Raw genomic sequence first — 19,919 nt, 5'->3', positions numbered from 1 at the left:
AGTTGGGGGCCATTGAGCATTCAGAGAGTCCCTGGGCCAGCCCAGTGGTCCTAGTCCCCAAACCTCACCCACTGGTGGAAAAGAGAAATATGGTTTTGTGTGCACTACAGAGGCCTCAATGCTGTCACCAAGACAGACGCACACCTCATCCCTCGGGCTGATGAATTGATATATAAGTTAGGGGCTTCCAAATACTTAAGTACCTTTGACCTAACTGCACGGTACTGGCAGATTAGCATGGCCACTGGAGCAAAAGAAAAGACAGCATTCTCCACACCTTATAGGCACTGCCAGTATCCTGTGATGCCCTTTGGGTTAAAGATAGCCCCTGCCACCTTCCAAAGCTTGATGAATCAAGTCCTTGTTGTGTTGGAAGGCTTTAGTGCAGCTTATCTTCCTGGCAGGATCACCTGGTCTTACAGGCCTTGCAGGCTGCAGGCCTAACTATCAAGGTCTCCAAGTGCCAGATAGGGCAGGGAACTATTGTGGACTTGGGCCACCTTGTTGGTGGAGGCCAAATCCGACCCCTTCAAACCAAAATCCAGACCATTCTGGATTGGGAATCTCCAACAACCCAGACCCAAGTCAGAGCATTCCTTGGTTTGACTGGGTACTATAGGAGGTTTGTGAAGGGATATGGGGCCATTGCAACTCCCCTCACAGAACTCACCTCCAACAAGATGCCCAAGAAAGTGAACTGGACAGCTGGCTGCCAAAAGGCTTTCGACACCCTAAAAAGAGGCAATATACTCAGGATCTATTCTCAAGACTCCAGATTACTCCAAGGAGTTCATAGTGCAGACTGATGCATCAGAGCTGGGGATAGGAGCAGTCCCATCCCAGACAAATGATGATGGACAAGACCAATATGTTGCTTTCATAAGCAGAAGGCTTCTCCCCAAGGAGCAGTGTTGGAGTGCCATTGAGAGGGAGGCCTATGCTGTGGGTTAGTCCCAGGAGAACATGAGACCATACCTGTTTGGTACTCACTCCCTAGTTCAACCTAACCACAGACCTCTCAGATGGCAAATGCAGATGAAAGGAGAAAACCCAACACTTGGACAATGAAGATTCTCTTGGGAAAGATTAGTCTCATCTTCTTTTGTTGGGGAGTGTGGGGGTTTGTGTAGGAAAGTGTCCCGTTTTGCTTGGTTACCCCCCACTTTTTGCTTGACACCTGATGCAACATAACTTCATGTGCCCTGGGTCCCTGCCAATCAGGTTCCCAGGGCCTGTGTTATTTCCCAAAACTATACCTTTGTACCCACAATTTGCACATCTCTGGCCACAGGTAAGCCCCTTGTAAAGGGTACCATGTGTACCAAGGGCACTATGACCAGGGAAGGCATCTAGGGGCTGCAGCACCTATTGTGCCACCCTTAGAGGCCCTGTACCTTAACACACACACACTGTCATTGCCGGCTGCGTGTTTTGGAGCAGAGAAAAGTGAAGAGTCGACATGGCACATATTCCTTTGTGTTATGCCTGCAACCCACTGCCTAGGGCTTAGGTAAGTCACCCCTCTAGAAGGGTGCACTAGCCCTAAGGTGAGGGTACAGTGACATGAGCCCTGTACCCCTACAGTGCCTAAGCCCATTCTTAGACATTGTAAGTGTAGTAGATCCATACAGAGTATATGGTCTGGGAGTTGGTCATTACGATCTCCACAGCTCCATAATAGCTTTACTAAAAACTGGGAAGTTTAGTAGCAAATGTCTCAGCACATTAAACCCACACTGATGCCAGTGTTGGATGTATTGGATGTATTGACAAATGCATTCAGAGGGCTTCTTAGAGATGCCCCCTGAAAGTCGACCAGCCCTGGTGTGGGTACTGGGTAGAGAGCCTCCACTCTCTGGGTCCAGAAACAAATCTCATCCTGGGCAGAGGTGTCATGCCTCCTTCCCCAGGATAGGCTGGGTCCCCGAAAGGGAAAGCTTCAAAGGCTTGCCGCCTTTGGAAGCTGTTCCTTCCTTTTGCTGCCCCCAGCAACTGACTCCCACCAGTTTGGCAGGAAAACCAAGCTAGGAAGAGAGGTGTGCCCACCTTTGCTAACCCCACCCCATCTCAGTACCCTCCATCTTAAAGATGGGGGAACTCAGGCAATTAGGGAGAGGCTCATGCCCCCTCCCACAGGAAATTAGCATAATAGGGGGTGTACGCACCCCAAGAGCCCTAAATATAGGGCCCTTTATCAGCCGTATATTTAGTATTTAGGGGCAACCCTCAACCTTGCCTCCTCAGATTCGAGGAAGAAAGAAGAAGGTCCGAAGAGCCGTGCTTACCTAGGAAAAAGAAGACATCTGCTGCTTTAGCCCCATCCATACTGGCCTGTTCCGACTCCAACCTGCCTACAGCGAAGAAACTGGAGTGTCCAGCAGCCCCCCAGAGCTCGGAGGACCTGCCCTGCACTCACCTTATCGACTCTGTCTCCTATGAGCACCGGATTTGCTCAACAAAGACTCCAACACCAGAATCCTGATTCCGGTGATTCTGCACCACTCTGCATATGACACCCACAGCCCGAATTTGAGTGTCCAAACACCACAGAGTGGTCTCCACAGTGATCTTGACCTGGGATCTGGTGATCCCCTACCTCCCTCAAGCTTTGAGATGACGCCTGCAGCCTCAACCTGAAGGGTACCCCATCCTGCGACCGGAGCTGGTAAGAAAACCCGATGACCCACGGTCTTGGGTGGCCCAACCGACGGTGTCAGGCATCCCCCAAAAAACCCAACTTACCTCTCCAGCCAGTAGTTGCCTTCAGGAAGTCTCCCTGCCCGAGCCTGCAGCAGCTTCACAGAACCAAAGGTCTCCATTGAAAAGCACAGGGTACCCAACGTCCTTTTTGCAACCCTGCATCTGGGTGCTTGTGGTGCAGCTCCAGTGCTGGTTGTTGGCCCCTGTAGTGCTGACCTTAACCCCAAGAGATTTCTACCTCAGAAGCAGTCCCTAAACGAAGACCCACTTAGCCCCATTGGCTAACATTGGGCCCCTGCACTCTGCACCTGGCTGCCCCAGTGCCGCTGGTGGTGCAACACGAGTGCCCATCGAGACCTTGGGGAACCTTGGTCCTAACCCCCAAAACTGCCACTTGTAAGTTGTGTACTTACCTGAGAAACCGCTAACACTCTTTCTCCCATAGGAATCCATGTTAAGAGATTTTGGGCCTAAAATGTAAAGTGTTGAACTGATATTGTATGGACAAAAGAAAAACAAACTGCAAAGTGTAAAAAGTCTTACTTATCTTGTATTGTGAGATCCTAAGGTGTGGTATCTAGGCATACTACCCGCAGTACTCAAAGTAATCAAAAAGTAACTACAAAGTAATCTGAAAGTAATTACGTTGTAATTTAAACTGTATTTTAAAAGTGATACAAACCTGTTACAACTGCAAATGCAGTCTCAATTGCATTTCGGTGTAAAGGTTTACAATTGAAAGTTTATTACCTTTTTTAGACTTACTTAATTGGGCTGGATTCTGTCTCTGAGTGTGTGCCATCAGCCTTGATTGAGTGAAGACAATAAATGCTTAACACACCCTCTGGATAAGCCTAAGTGCTCTCCCACTCTACCACAAAGAGAGCTGGTACTACTTAATTAATTTAGCCTCTGCTATATCTCTGCGGACTCCCTGGACTTTGTGCACACTATACCTTAAGTTGGTATAGTATATACTATTGCCAATTGCAGTTCTCATCAATAAGCATGGTGCAGCTTCAGTAGACAATTAGTTGTTTCACGTTGATAGATACCATTGGGGGCATCTCTAGTGGAACTTCCAGGTAGGTTTCTAGCAAACGGTTTATGCACAAAACTGGTACTGGTCTTACTTGTGAGGCATATCGTTTATGGAATTATAGAGTCCTAATCTCACTCAAGACAGTCAGCAGCTCCTATCCAAGGTAGAATGCCAAGGGGTCCATTAGGATGGCGGGCGGACCGCCGAGGGGGTAAAGCGGCGGACGGTCTTTCCGTCCGCCGCTGTCCCCTCCGCCATCCTAATCTGGCGGAGGGGAAAACGAGAGTGCTTGTCGGACGGATTGCCTCCGCCAGGGTGGCAGTGGCCACCGCCACTCTGGCGGAGGCAATCCGCCCGACATACTAATGGACACCCAAGTTTTCACTGCAGTTATTTTCACATGGATAATAGAAATTCATGTTGTTGGTTGAATCTGGTATTACTAGTAGATCTTTTGCCGATTGTGTTGCTACTCTCTATTGCCTCCCCTCTTCCCAAGTGCAGGAAGTTAGGCATAACAGGCCTTGCTTTCCACCCAATGGTCTGTCCTTCTTCAACATGAAACTTTGTTTCAACAAATCTGCCTTTGTTGCAGGGGCAGATTTACCAGTTCCTCTTCATTTTGTTTTCCTCAAAATAAGAAAACAAGATCTTTGTCCAAACATTATTCTAAAGTGTACAGCTTGATTATTTTCGATAAGTCGGACTGCTATTCCGTAGTCTTGACTTCAAGAACTTTTTTCCCTGATTATTTCACTAGCCACTCCAGAGGGATACCAGATTAAACACATTCATAGGTTAAATAAATGAGGTGGTGGGGTGGCCTGTATTTACAAACAATCCCTACTCATTTCATCCATTAACACTACTCCATTTCCAGGAGTTGAAGCTCTTACTCAGACTTTCCTCTCATTGCTCCTGGAAGGTATGTCTCCTGCAAAAAACTCCTGCGTCGTCTCCTAATTTTGCCAAAGGCTTCTTTAAATTTGCTTTGGCTTGGCTAGTAAATAATGAAAGGTGCCGCTTTCTTGGAGTCTTTAATATGCACCCGAGGATGTGACAATCAGAGAAGCGCAGAATTTTCACCTTTCTCAGGAAGTTCTTAACCTGACATGTTGAGCTCAGGTCCTTCACTTCAACCTGCAGTGCTGTGTTCCTTAGAATGGTCATCTTTCCTGGCTTTTGTCCCTTTGGCCTGGATGGATTTGTTACAGGCAGTCTTACCGGAAATCCGTTCCCACCATAAATCATGGCTCCAAGTTAAACCTTGGAAAGATCTGAACTTAGGAAATGGGCGAACACTCTTATTGATTCTACTTGTCCTATGATAATCTGGGGCAGAATACTATCTGTATTGATAGCTGGTTGTCAAATTCGTTAGATAAACAAATCACCATCAAAACTCTACAGCTTCGGTCTTCTGTCCCTTGGTTAAAACCAGGAGTTGCAACTCCTTCCAATAGAATACAATTGTTGGGAATAGAAATGGAGGAAAGACTACTCAGTCGCAGCCAAAACTCAGAATAAGAATATACTCAAAAAAGCTACCAAAAGATAATTAGGGCCGATGAAGCCACTTTAGCCAAGGAAGTCATCCGAGTTTCTAAAATTCCTACCAGGGAGGTTTTCAGACTGTACAAGCATATGGCTTACCCTGATGCCTTGAGCAATTCTCTACCTCCCTAACAAGAGCTTTGTGATAATTTATCAAATTTCTTTGTAGACAAAATGTACACCATAGTCACATTCTTCCCTCAGCCTGTGCTCAATGCTTTGGAATTATCAAGGAACTTGAACCAGGTGTAAAGGCCATCCTTCTCTGCCATTTTCGAATAACAAATGTTGGACCTTCTTGCTTCTACATCTTTGGCCTCTCCTTTGGACGTCTGCATGTCCTACACCTGAAGAATGTCTGTAAAGTGGTTACACTTTATCTCTGAAAGAGACCATTGTTATAGATTCCTTACCTTAGAATTACCCCCAGGCGTCAGACTGTATCCGTAGAATTTTTTTCAGAGCAGTACCAGTGTGCGTCAGTAGGTGGTGTCGGAGTTAATCGTCGTGGTCGCCGGAATGACGTTCCGCTGTCTATTTAGGCGCCGCCCCTGCGCGCTGACGTCAGTTCTATCTGTTTGAGTCTTCGACTCCTGGTAGCACGAGGGCTTTCCCATTGTCGGACCTGCTTCAAGCCCTGTGACTCCTTCACAGGTTGATGTCGGTCACCGATCCGCACCTCGAGTGCCTTTGGTGCCTGGAGCGCAACCATGATCCAAAGTCGTGCTCCAACTGCCGGGCCATGAACTCGAAGTCTTTGCGGGAGCATTCCCGAAAGCTTTTGGAGGCCCAGCTGTCCACTCCACACCGCTCGAGGTCCCGTCTAGAGGAAGGTTGCGAGACCGGTTGCAGAGTCATCAATATTTCTCCTTGAAGTGTTTGCCCTCCTCAAGTAAGCCGAAGCACAAAAAGTTCGTCGGCCAACGTGGCACGGGACCCGGAGCGTCGTCGCTCTCCAACTCCATCTTCATAGCCCCCTGGGACAGCTCCACGCTTCCCTCCCTTTCCCAGAGCCGGAGCGTCCCCTGCCAAACTTCGTGCATTTTACAAAGCGCTCCATAGCAGTTTTGTGCAGCCGGACTCTGCTGGCACGCCTTCGGGCCCCGCAAACTTAGTTGGGGTCCTAGGCCTTCCATGCCGGTGGCTCCGGCCTTGGGGCCAAAGGGCCCACATGGATCCATGCCTGGATCCGGATCGGCGCCAGTCGACCTCACTGTACCTTCCCCAGCGCCGAATCCAGTGGCGATGCCCCCAACGCCGGTTATGCCCTCAACCGGCTCACCCACGCTGCTGCTGAGGGTCGAGACGCAGCTAAGTTCACCATCCGGTGTGGGCTGGATACTGCCGACTCGCTGAGTAGAATAGTTTCCACGTCGGTAGCCCTGAAGGCACTACGCCTGGCTGAGAACATCTGGCTTCTGGGACGTCCAATCCACACTTTTGGACATGCCCTTTGATGGCCGTCACCTGTTTGGTGACAAGGCAGACAACACGCTCGAGTGCTTCAAGTTCTCTAGAGCCACAGCCAAGTCCTTGGGCCTCGTAGCAACTGATCCACCCGTGCAGTATGCCTTTCGCCCCTTTTGTGGCGACGGAAGGAGTGCCCCACCACTTTTTAGTATGTATCAATTCCAGTTTTTGATTCGGTAATATTGTTACCAAATCTCAATTTGGAATTGTGAATACATACCGATTCAGTAGTAGGAAGGGGGGTGGCATGGTTTGGGCATCCCTTTCTAATACCGAATCACAGCAGTATGTAGAAATGTTTGCGACCGAATTGCGGTCGCAAAACATTAGCATTTTACCACCTACTTCAATTAAGTAATAACCAATTTTCAAACTGAAGGGGCTCCTTTATGAATGTTTGTAAAAGGGTTTTTAAGAGCAGGCAGCGGTCCCTAAAGGCTTTTCTAAGTGGTGGCAGTGGTCCATGGACTGCCTGCTCTTAAGAAATGGAGGAAATACTGTTTTCGTTTAAGGCAAATAGCCTGCATTTAAAAAAGATGATTGCTTTATTTAAAAGTGATCATAGACATGATGGTCTGCAGACCCCAGCAGGCCACCGTTCCTGTAATTTTAGTGGCTCCTAATGGGCTGCAAATTAGGTTGTTAATAATAATGAGGTATGTTGATTTCCGACCCATCAGGAAACGCTAAATTAATCTCATGGATTTTCATACATTCAAATAGCGATCACCTAATTTGGATTTCGCAGAGAATCGACAGTAGGTAATTGCTATTTGAAATAATGATAATTGTGGCCCTTTATCTCTCCTTCCTCTCCAACTTTAGCTTCGGCTTGGCCAGCTTTCCATAGTGCGCCATTCTCTCACTCCTTTTGTGTTTCTTTCTCTTTATCCCACACTCACTTTTTAATCTACCTTCCCTTGATTTGTATTGTTCACTAAGTTAAAATGCAATGTATTTGTACTATATGGATTGCTGCCCAGGATTTATTCTGCTTGTTTGTTTTCAGGCGAAAGTGCTGCGGCTTCTGGCCACAGTGTACCTTGAATGGGACTGTAACCTGTACCATGACAAAGCTCTGAATGCCATCTGCCTGTCTATCGAGGTATGACTGACACACTGATAACTTTTTTTCTATTTTAAATTATTTTTATTGACATTTTTCACAGGAATAAACATAAACAATGAAAAAGACGTCAGCTTCCTGTCTCAATGCGTACAGTTAACAGCTTCGTAGTGAGTCAAATAATCCCCATAAGTGTTCATACATAATCCCTGAGCATATAAATTAGACAGTGTCCCAGTCTCTATGCATTTTGATGCTCTCTGTGACATCCATCTCCCTGAATTGTGTTCCATGGCTCCTCACTGGCCCCAGTAGAGAAGGGATGGAGATACAGAGGGAGGGACTATGGAAAAGAAAAAGGGGAAATACAAAGAAAGATTTAGAATAAACTCAATGGGTAGAGGGGAAAGCAGTTTCTCTGGTTCATGCCAAGGTGAGTTTCTCCAGCAATATCTAGACTTCCAACTGGCTATAGACATCCGGGGTGTCCTATACATATTACCCGGGCATACGCTGCTACGCTATCATCAGTATGCGGGGAGGTAGAGTCTAAATAGGTTTGCAATGGCGCCCATATATCTTTAGGACGGGTCTGTGCGGGCATCAAGTCCCAGTAATCGGACAGTTGATTATGACAGAACGCGGCGTCCTGCAGCCACCACGTTATCTTCAGACTACGACTGCGAACCCAACAGATGTCCACCGCCTCTTCGCCAGGAGCAATAGCATGGTCACCAGTTTCCTATGCTCAACTACTATTCCACGTACATAGCCCAGCAAGGGCCCCAGTGGGGAGCAGTCCACTGAAGCCCCTATCAGTGAGGCCAGCACCTCAAAAACGCTTTTCTAATAGCTCGCCACCTTCGGGCAGTCCCAAGCCAGGTGCAGGAAGGAGCCCTCCGGGGCCCGACAACGAAACACTGATGACTTATCTGTGAGGACAGCGTAGTGTGTTCAGGTCATGTATGTGCTGTTTTAGTCATCCTGATTCTGTCTTATAAAAATACAGGTGCACAGAATCAAATATTAACATATTCAGCGCAGGCTGGTGCCACCAGCGTCCACTACCCACTTAACCCGCTTCGGCTGATCTGCCATATTCGGGGTGCCGCTATTAAATACGCTCTTTGATTCAGTACTTCAGGGAAAACCTGTTCTAAAGAATGGTAAAATCGTGTTTTACGGATTCACAAATGAGACAAACATCAAAATAAATGGTTAGACACTACAAGTGGGGTTTTTGAGTTATCAGAAAGAATGAGCGCACTGCCTTGAGTGAACGTGAAAGTAAGGAGAAAAAACTGGTAAGGTTATGATGCGGAAAGGCGAGCGGATAAGACCCCTTAACCGTTCAAAATGCGGGTTAGAAAACTAACTTACACAACAACAAATAACTGCAGAGCCCTCGCACACACAATTGTAATATGACCCTAAGTTAGGCAAGTTGCAACAACAAACAATTATTAGAGCAAGAATAAGGCAATTGCAATCCAGAACTGTATATGAAGGAATCGGGTGTGGTTTTAATGGTTCCAAAAAGCCAGCCGACACGTGTTTCGGTCGCGTGGGAACAGATTACTGCGACTCCTCAGGGCTGGGAAAGAAACACAATAGTATAGGTACAGCATATTTACATTGTGTAAAAGCATGTATACAGACATCTCTGACTCTTTAACATTAAGTGCACCAATAAAAAGTCTAAGTAACGGATTGTGTCAGGGAAAAAGAGACAAATTATAGACAGGTATTCTTGAAATGTCCAAGAGGGCACCAGAGTAAGTGAGTGGCTTGCTGATAAGGAGAACCCAGAGAATTTACCAAAATCGCACTTTAAAACAGAAAAATAGGGCTTCTCCATATTCAATTTAATCTTTAGCTAAAACAATAGTGGTGTTAAAAAGTAGGAGATAAAGATCAGTAAGAGCGAGGAAAGGAGACACCACCGAATTGAAGGTGTTAGAGCATAGCAAACAGCTTATGGCTGTTTTATCGGTCTTGTGTTTATACATGCATGCATACGAACCCGATAGTTAGAAAAGGTAAAGTGAAAATGAGGGCGTACATAAAGACGCATACCTAACGACACCACCTAAAGAACCGTCACTCTTGGTCGATATATGTATAAATGTACCAAAATGAATGCTGTAATCAATCAAAATAAATGGTTGTATGTTAGCATATCTTGTATACAAAAATAGCGTCTTACGCAAATATAGTTTCAAAAGTAGTATGTTAAAAAACATCGTACCATAAAGATTTTTGAAGCCATGCAAAGACACCCTGCATAGCTTTGAGTGGCTTCATAAATCATTAGTAAGGTAACGTAGTGGCGTGTCAAATTCCATGGGTGTTGCATGGGAAAACCCGTCCGCTACACGCTTGGAACGGCTCCCAGGCGCAGAGTAAGGCTACCCAGGGATTTATGCTGTGTTGCCTTACTCGTGATTTATGAGGCTACTCAAAGCCACACAAGGTGGCTTTGCAAGGCTTCATAAATCTTTGTGAGAGTCCTGCACCACGCATGAACCGCTTTACGTGGTGCAATACTGGCGCAGGGCTCTCATAAATCAGCCCTGTAATTTTTAAAACCCTTCCAAAAAGAAACTGGCAACAAGGAGAAACATGGCAGTAAATCTGTTCTGCTTTATTGGTTGCAAAGTCTGCATGCAAAAGTCCCTTATGGGGTTAAGGCATCTGATGCAGGGACCTTTGTGTGCCCAGTAAACCTCAAGGGATAACAATAGTAAGATAACCCAGGTTAATGTATTTGCTGGAGAGATTTGTGTTTTGTCTAATCTCAGTGTTGAACAAGAGTCCCATAGAAGGTTAATATGTCTCCTGCAGAGCACAACATGTCACATGCAGATGGCAGCTTTTATTTTATGGAAATGGTTCTGTGGGTTACTCCTTTTATTACAGAGATCCTTTTGTTACTTGCAATTCATAAATTACAATCCCAATATTGCACAGTTAGCCATGAAAGATATGTGACTCCTAAACCTTCTAACCCTCACAGTCCTATGTAACACATCCTGTAAATTGATTTACACTCTAATAATGTATTGCCAAAGTATAATGTGTACTTTTGAAGTAAAGTGCTCTGACAACCTGCCTTGGGATGAGTGGCGCCAAAACCCTATAAAGGAAATAAAACATAATCCTGGTATTTAAATTGTTATTTGTGGAAATACTGGGACAGATCAACACATCTGACATTCTTATAGTGCATGCTTATCTCTTGTATACAGAGATGGAAAAAAGTAAAAAACATGCCTCTCTTATGTGCTTGCGAAGAAATAACTTGCTGTGGGCCTTTGTTTCTCCTCCATTGCATTTACAGCTAGGTGTGAGCTCCAGATAGCTACCAGCCAGGATACTATAACAAAAGAAGGCTTGATGGACCCTTAAATTAACCCTTTGTTTTGTAACCACCTGGAAATTAAAATAACAAAGTTCTCCAGCCGCCTGGACGTTGCTGCTGGGAACTAAAGCAGACAACATACAGGTGCTGTGGAATTTGTCCTGGTGTCTGATAATTTCACCAGGATGAGTTATATTGTTCTGTGGGGCCCAACCTCTTGGCAGGGTAGACGGCGTCTACCCTGTAAAATGAGTGAGTAGACACCATCTACCCTCATGTACCCTCAACTTGTGCCCTTTATATATGTGTAAAAACACACTCACACACACATGTTCACTAAAAAAACGAAGGTACAGGGACGTTATAGTTCATGTTTTGCCCACACAAAACCATAGAAATTCAGCTGGTATACTTATAATTATATTTATGTTAAGCAGCTATAACTTGTGGCCTAAAGTTGCTTAACAGCATGAGTTATAGTTTCTTCAGATAAGTATAACTCTATAGGTCTAACTATAACTGCTGAATTTCTATGGTTTTCCATGGGTAAAACACGAACCTAACTATAATGTCCGTGTAACCTTTGTTTTTTCAGTGAATTTCCATGTTTTAAAAAAAGGTAAAGTAATATATAATTGCCATATGTTAATACAACCACTGCCGCGTACAGCCTTTTGCAATGCATGGCGGTGGTTGGCTGTAGGTCCTGTCCTGCTGCCAGGCCACCCCACGTGCACCCAACCCCACGCATTTTGCCATGCGCTGCGGGGTATGGGGTGTACTGGCGGAGGTTTTTTTTTGCCATTGAACCTCGGATCTGCGGGGGATCTGAGGATCTCCAGTTCAGTCCCCCAAAACATTATTGGCCAATTTCTTGCCTATGAGGGGTCAGGAATCGTGTATCCTGACCCTTATCTGTATTCACACTTTATTTGTCTCTCCCCTGGGCCAAGCGACAAACAAAATGACAGCTGCAACTTTCCTTTTAGGTTACGGCCAGCTAATCCAGAGGCACTCCAGGGGGGTGCAGCTGTTTCAGTGCAACTTCCAAAACTTCTCTTTGAGAAAAAGATGGTCCTATTGACATTGATATCATTTCATGGATTTCACTGCTTCATTTTGCTAGTGATAAAGTGTCACTCAAAGTGTCACACATAATATTATTGAATCCCACATCTAAGCAGGCTGAGACCTTGGAAATGTCACGCATAAGCCACATAAGGGCTCTGAAAACTTTGCAGCTATGGTGACTTAGATAATCGACTGCATCAGTCAGAAATGTTCACTTATCCCGTTACACAGTCATACCTCGATCTTTGAGACTTTGTCTAAAATAATTTTACTCTCCTCAGTTGTTCTGACAAACAGAAGCTAATACTCCAGTAACATTTTTGTACAAATGATACATAAGTTACTGAAATACACTGGCCACCAAAACGAACTCAAAACTCAGCCTTAAATATTTAAAAGCACCAAACGGAGTTATGAAAGTGGTGAGCAATTACAACTTTGTTTTACTGCCTGTTTTGCCCTCTTCTGCTCAGTTTTGCCTTTTCTGCCCTCTGTTTTGCATTTTCTGCTCGTTTTTCTGCCTTCCGCTTTGCCTTTTCTGCTCTTTTTCCCACTCTCTGTTTTGGTCTCTTGTGCTTTGTTTTGCCTTCTCCACTAGTTAACTGCTCTCTGTTTTGCCTTTTCTGCTACTTTTTCTGCCCTCTGTTTGGAATTTTCTGCTCATTTTTCCGCAGTCTGATTTACCTGTCATTTTTCCGCAGTCTGATTTGCCCGCTTCTGCTCTCTGTTTTGACTTTTCTGCTTGGTTTTTTGCCTTTTCTGCTAGTTTTTTCTGCCCTTTGTTTTGCCTTTTTCTGCTTGTTTTCTCTCTTCCCGCCATTTCCCTCCTTCCACTGTCTCTCTCCTCCCACCACCCAGCCCTCACTGAGGACCTAATTAATGGAGTCCGCAGCACCACCCCATTGAGCAGGTCCTTGTGCCAGCTCCCCCTGCGACAGTTCTCCTGTCCAGCTTGCCCGCAGTCTGCTGCACCCTGCTGGCAGTCCACCTACTGCGCTCTGTTTGTCCCTCCTCTGCTTGCTTTGTGCTGTGTTTTCTTCTTCAGTTCATTTTTTTGTCCTCTGTTTTGCCTTTGTCTGTTCGTTTTTCTGCCCTCTGTTTTGCCTTTCTGCTAGATTTCCTGACCCTGTTTGGCCCTCTTATGCTGGTTTGCCTTTTCTACTCCTTTTTCTGCCCTCTGTTTTGCTTTTTCTGCTCATTTTTCTTTCCTTTGTTTAACCTTCTCTGCTCATTTGTTTTTCTGCCCTTTGTTTTGTCTTTTCTGCTAGTTTTTCTGCCCTCTGTTTTGCCTTTTTCTGCTTGTTCCTTCCCTCTTCCTGCCATTTTTCTCCTCCCACCACTCAGTGCCCCATCCTACCCAAGGACCTACTTAATGGAGACCGCAGCGCCCTCCTATTGAGCAGGTCCTTGTGCCAGCTCCAGCTGCAACACTTCTCTTGTCCATCTTGCCCGCAGTCTGCTACCCTTTGCTGGCCGTCCTCCTGCAGCCCTCTGTTTTTGCCTCCTTTATTTGTTTTGTGCTTTGTTTTTGTTTTTTTCAGTCCATTTTTTGTCCTCTGTTTTGCCTCTTCCCACCACTTCCCCCTTCCGCCATTTCTCTCCTCCCACCACCCAGCGCCCCCTCCTCCCCCAGGACCTACTTAATGGAGACCCCAGTGCCACCCCATTAAGCAGGTCCTTGTGTCAGCTCCCTCTTCAACAGTACTCCTATTTAGCTTGCCCACAGTCTGCCACCTTCTGCTGGCCATACACCTGCTGCCTTCTGTTTGTGCCTCCTCTGCTTGTTTTGTGCTTTTTTTTTTCCTTTTCAGTTAATTTTTTTGTCTTCGGTTTTGCCTTTTCTGCTGGTTTTTCTGCCCTCTGTTTTGTCTTCCTGCTACTATTTCTACCCTCTTTTTGTCCCTCCTCTGCTCTGTTTTGCCTTTCTGCTCATTGTTCTGCCCTCAGTTTTGCTTTTTCTGCTTGTATTTCTGTCCTCTGTTTACCCTTTTCTGCTCGCTTGTTTTTTTGCCCTTTGTTTTGCTTTTTCTGCTAGGTTTTCTACCCTCTGTTTTTCCTTTTCTGCTCGTTTTTCCGCCCTATGTTTGGCCTTTTCTGCTCGCTTTTCCGCCCTCTGTTTTGCCCTCTTCTGCTCTGTTTTGCCTTATCTGCTCGTTTTTATGCACTCTGTTTTGCCTGTACAATATTTTTTTTGGCAAGTGCAAATCAGCACATAATCTAATCCCCTGTTCTTCTCAGTGACAATGAAACTCACCCACTCTGAAGCTTTCACCGGTTCAGTAACTTTACTCTCACAAAGTTCTTGAAGATGTTTTTGCAGTTCACTTCTAAAACATAAAGGCACATCTCTGACCTTGTGTGCAATAGGACGAGCATTTTCTTTTTAAATTATTTCATGTTCAAACCCACAAAGAAATACCAATTTTTGTCACAAAACACTTCAGGATACTTTATCAGAATAAAGTGAAAATGATCACTCATGTTCAACCAACTTGACTGGTGTGTCAGTTCCAGGTCTTAAGGTAATTCCCAATTTACCCTGATCCACCAAGCTCATGATCTCTCTCCCTTTAACAGCCATATAGATCTTTGTTACAAGGACCCTTCCCGAAAAGTTCAAAGAAACCCAATGTAGGAAACTGGGCTTTTGTTGCAGTTATCCCCCCATTTGTTGCTCACTTTTTAGCTACTAATGCCAATGTTCGACTTTGACAGTGCTCTGAGACCTGCTAACCAGACTTCGGTGCCAGTACTCCTTCATCAAAACAGGTGTTGTCTAATTGACCTACAATTAGCTATGGACTTTTGACCCCTGTAAGTTCCTTGTAAATGATACCCCAGGGCATGAGTGATAAAAAGGGTTTCAAAAAGTTGCAACATACCTTATGCCACCCTAAGGGACCCGCACACAAATTCTACACAGATTGCTATGGCAGGCTGCGTGACAGTAAACAAACCATGAGTGAAAACAAGACATGACACACTCCTGTGTGGCATGCCAGAGTCACTGCCTCCAATATATGTAAGTCAGTCCTACAGCAGGCCTTTGAGCCCTAAGGAAGGGTGCATTGTATTTTTTGTGAGGACATATCAGCATGAGCAGCTAAGACCCTGTGATGTCTAGTTCTATAACTGGATATTGCAAATGAGCAGGGAAGCCATCTAAGGTATGCACTCACTGAAACATATGGTGTTTTGAATCACACACCTCATATTGATAATGGAGTTAATAATACATGCACCCAGAGGGTACCTTAGATGTACCCCCTGAAACCTACCAGCCCTCTAGTGTGCTGCCTGACTGGTCCAGTCCAGCTTGCCACCACAGACACGTTTCTGACCATTGATAATGGGGGCGGAGAGTCCACACTCTCAGGAGGTCAGGAACAATGCCTGCTCTGCAGGGTGGTGTTTTGCACTTCCTCTAGCAATGCTGGTAAATTAGCATTTGAGCGCACTGCCTTTGGTATGTGAATCTGGCTTCCCTCAGAGATGAGGGGATGTCTACCCATCCTGAGCAGGGTCCATCTGGCTTCATGACAGGTGGGTACATTTTAAGTCAGAGAGGCGTGTTCATCCTCGGGCTAGTTCCATTTCTAAGGTGGGATACCTGATGTGAACACAACATTTCAGAGTTTGCCATCTTTGTGATGGCAGAATTAGGAACTCTGGAACAGATTTATGGCCACTTCCCACAGGAAATGGTCATATAAGGGGCATAGTGACCTCGGGGCCAAGTAGCCCATGGGCTACTACCCTACAATACCCTACACATCCCAATATTTAGTATTTAGGGGAGCCTCTGTACCAGAATATTAGATTCCTACTGATCTAAGAAGAAGGGCACCAAAAAGCCACAAGAAGCAAAGACTGTGGAGAAGTAACTGACTTGGCGTCAACCATGCCAGCCTGTCTGCTGTTCCTGACAAATTGTGAGAAAGTCGTCTAGTCCTGCAGCTGCTGTGCCTCCAAAAGCCTAGGAGGGATGCCTGCCTTCAACAAAGACCCAGGAACTCCTGTGGAGTCAAGGAGCTTCTTCCCTGCAGGCATTCTAAAAGAACTGTGAGGACTCCGTACCGCCGCAAAATCGGCACTGCTGCACCCATGCCCCCTAGCCCGCGATGAAGAGGGCTAACTGTGACAGCATGCTCCCCTGACCATCCAGAGACACAGCCCACCTTGGGTTTGCCCACAGTGGACTCCAGATGCCTCTTAGTGCAGGCCCCTTCTACCGCAAGTGTCTCCAGTGTCAAAACCCCGACACCTCAGTCCACCTCTACACACTGCAGCCCTGGTCCCTCAGTACAACTCTACACCCGGCCACCCTGGTCCAAGGAGAAGAGGACCAAAGGTATCCTCACGTCCCCGAGCATCGTGGGACCTGAAGCCCCATGTTGGTTCAGCCTGACCGTTCTCCTAGGCGCAGCTTGCAGCCTCTTTGCAACTGGACTGTTCCATATTAAAGTGAATAAGACACCCGACACAGTAAACACACCTCTGCACCCGGAGACCCCAGAGCCTCTAAAGGTGACCTGTTGGTGTGGCCTTTGACCTTGCCTCATACTCATCTTAAATCCAGGAGACTGGTCCCGTAAGCTGCTGTGAAGTACCCAAATGCAGTACATGTTTTCCCCCATAGGATAACATTGGGGACCCAATGCTGAAAAGTACCTCTGCACCCGGCCGCCCCAGTACCGCCCAAGGTGACCTGTTGGTGATGCCTTGGACCTTGCCCCATACTTACCTTAAGTCCAGGAGATTGGTCCTGTGAGTTGCTGTGAAGTAACTGTATGCAATGTATGTCTTTCCTCCGATGGCTAACATTCCTGCTTTAAAAATTCTCCATTTTTCAAAACTGTAAAAAAATCATAACGTGAAACTTGCTATCCTGATTTAGATGATCTTGGTGCTTAAAGTTATATAACAATACTTGTTATTTTTATAAATTTGTGTTTTGTGTTGGATTTGTTTATTGAATGTGTGTCGCACTTACTGCCTTTATATGTGCAATAAATGCTTAGCACTACCCTCAGATGCTCACCCACAATAACACAAAAGAGCATTTGAGGTGTCATTTGTACCTCTGTAATTCCTTTGGGTTGTACCTGGACTCTTTACACAGCGTACCTCTTTTTGGTCCTATAAATAAAGAGCCAGCTTCCTACATTGGTGGTACAGCGGTGATGAGGACAGCTCCAATTCACCTATTGACAGCAACTCTACCGGACTTACTTCTGGTAGTACCGCAGATGAAGTAGATGAGGAAGATGCAGATTTTCAAAAACTAGCTAAGATACTCGCTCTAGAGGCCGAACTCTTGGCATTACAAAAAGAAAGACTTGAGATGGGCCTATGACCCATTTCTGGTGGCAGAAAAAAATCAAATAAGGAGAGAGGAAACTTTTGACCATAAAATCCCCAAAGGGATTGTCCCCAAATATATTGAGGATGAAGATATAACCATGTAAATCACAGTCTTTGCGAGGGCTTGTAGAATGAGGTGGTTACATCAGAAACACTGGGGCTCTCTAATCTGGGAGCTGGTCTCAAGTAAGTGCAGGGATAGACTCCTGACACTGAGTGAGGCAGTTGCTGAGTCCCGTGACCTCTTGAAGGAAACCCTGATTGAGGGCTTTGGACTTACCACTGGGGAGTACAGGATTAGGTTCAGGGAGACTAACCTTGAGGCAGACCTGGGTAGATTTTGTGAACTTCTCAATAAAAGCACTAGATGGCTGGCTAAAAGGTAACAAGGTGCAGGACCATGAAGGGCTCTATAATTTGATTACGATAGAGCACATTTTAGCAAACTGCCTTAAGATTCATTCTTCTTAAGATTTTCAAGAATTAAAGTAGAAACGATGACAGTCTGTCATCGTTTCTACTTTAATTCTTGAAAATCCTTGTTATACTTTTGTTTATGTACATATATGTTGTTTTGAAAAAAATGTTTTAATCATACCATGGCTGGTTAGAGTTGTAATCCTTACACTGCCTTTTTTACATGTAATCATATTTCTCTTTTTTATGTATCATTTTTTTATTAATAAAACAAATATATATTATTTATACCACAATTGTATTGTTTGCCAGTATATTGAGGTTGTTGTCCTTCCAAGTTTAAGTGTAACCTGATTTTAGACAGGTTTTGTTGTGGCCTAGGAAAAATTATCATTAATACTGTTGTTGCCCTGTCCTAGGAACTGTATCTAGACTCAGGGGTCCCTTTTTTACATTGAGCCATTCCCTTGCAACCAGTACCCTAGTCACCAGTGGAGTTCCTCAAGGCTCGGCTCTTTCGCCCACCCTTTTCAACCTTTTTATGGAACTTCTCTCTGATATTCTGAACCGATCTAACACTCATTACCACATGTATGCTGATGACACGCAACTTCTTGAAGATGTCCTCTCCAGAGGACTTTAAAACCTCAAATGACGCACTCTTACAAACTCAACAATGGCTAGCGCAGAACCATCTTTTGTTAAATACTCTCAAAACAGAATTCCTTCTGATTGCCCCCAGCAACCACTCTGCACCTACCCTGGACTGGCTTAAACAACTCACTGCTCTTAACTGCACCACTCATATTGTTGACTCTGCCAAATCGTTAGGTATCACCTTGGACAGATACCTAAATATTCAAGCTCACATCAATGCAACTATTAGGGGAGCCAATCTTCTGCTCAACACCCTTAAGAAATTCAAGCCTTTCCTTCCGCTCGAGGACATCCGGCCTGCAGTACAATCCCTGGTTATTTCTCGACTAGAATATAGTTTGGTTACCCTTTCTGGGCTTCCTAAAGTTAGTTGACTCAATTCAGAGTCACTCTAAATACATTGGTCAGGCTTATAACGGGCTACAGAAAGCAGACCACATCACGCCAGACCTAATTCAGCTAAATTGGCTGTCTATAGAAGCTAGGATACGTTTTAAGATAGCTTGCTTAACTCATAAAGCTATTCATTACAACACCCCGGTTTACTCGGCTAAAAAACTTGAACTATCTGGGTTGAGTCGGAACCTAAGAAATTCGCCCACCCTACTTTTGAAACCTCCCAAATTCAAAAAGAAAAGTACTTACACTTGTGCTTTTACTTGCCTTGCTCCAAGAATTTGAAACGCTCTTCCTCCCAAGATCAGATCCAACCCTTCCACTTCATCTTTCAAGAAACATGTCAAATGACTAATCTTCAGTGAATATCAACAGCTTTAACCTGGCTTACCTTCCCTAGACTCTTCTCTATCTGGAGTTGATACTTATTTGATACCATTTACTTATCTCATTCAATGGACCTTCTGAAACTGTCCTGGTCCCTCCAGTCTGGCTGACTCCCCTGCCCCTTGACCGTGATTGTACCCCCCTTTGTTTGACCATGTGATTATTTAACTATCTCATTTGTTCCATTGTGTTGTGTTAGTCTTGCTTTCACCACTTTGTACAGCGCTCTGAGACCCGTAAGGGTCATGTTTGCGCTTTATAAAACTTTTCAAATAAATTGCATAAATATAGTAATAATAAAATAAAAGAACCTACCTAATTTTATTATGGGTGATACTTCAGACGACACAGATGAAAAAACACAGGTAGAGCCGAGGTTTCAGCCCACCTTTACAGGTCATGTGACAGGCAGTTCTTGTGGGTGCCATTTTAGG

General features: G+C 45.2%; 1 protein-coding gene across 4 annotated transcripts in view; it reads left to right on the top strand.

Annotated features, from left to right (window-relative positions):
* Positions 1-19,919, top strand: part of TEX11 (testis expressed 11) — an 853,291-nt gene that overhangs the window by 422,096 nt on the left and 411,276 nt on the right. For all 4 annotated transcript variants that reach the window (XM_078640006.1, XM_078640005.1, XM_078640008.1 and 1 more), the window contains one exon: positions 7,776-7,871. In XM_078640006.1, the coding sequence (XP_078496132.1) occupies positions 7,776-7,871 (96 nt within the window). The remainder of the gene's footprint in view (positions 1-7,775; positions 7,872-19,919) is intronic.

Source organism: Lissotriton helveticus, chromosome 4_2 (genome assembly GCF_964261635.1).
Source record: "Lissotriton helveticus chromosome 4_2, aLisHel1.1, whole genome shotgun sequence".
Taxonomy (NCBI): Eukaryota; Metazoa; Chordata; class Amphibia; order Caudata; family Salamandridae; genus Lissotriton; species Lissotriton helveticus.
This window is presented reverse-complemented; position numbering and strand designations above follow the sequence as displayed.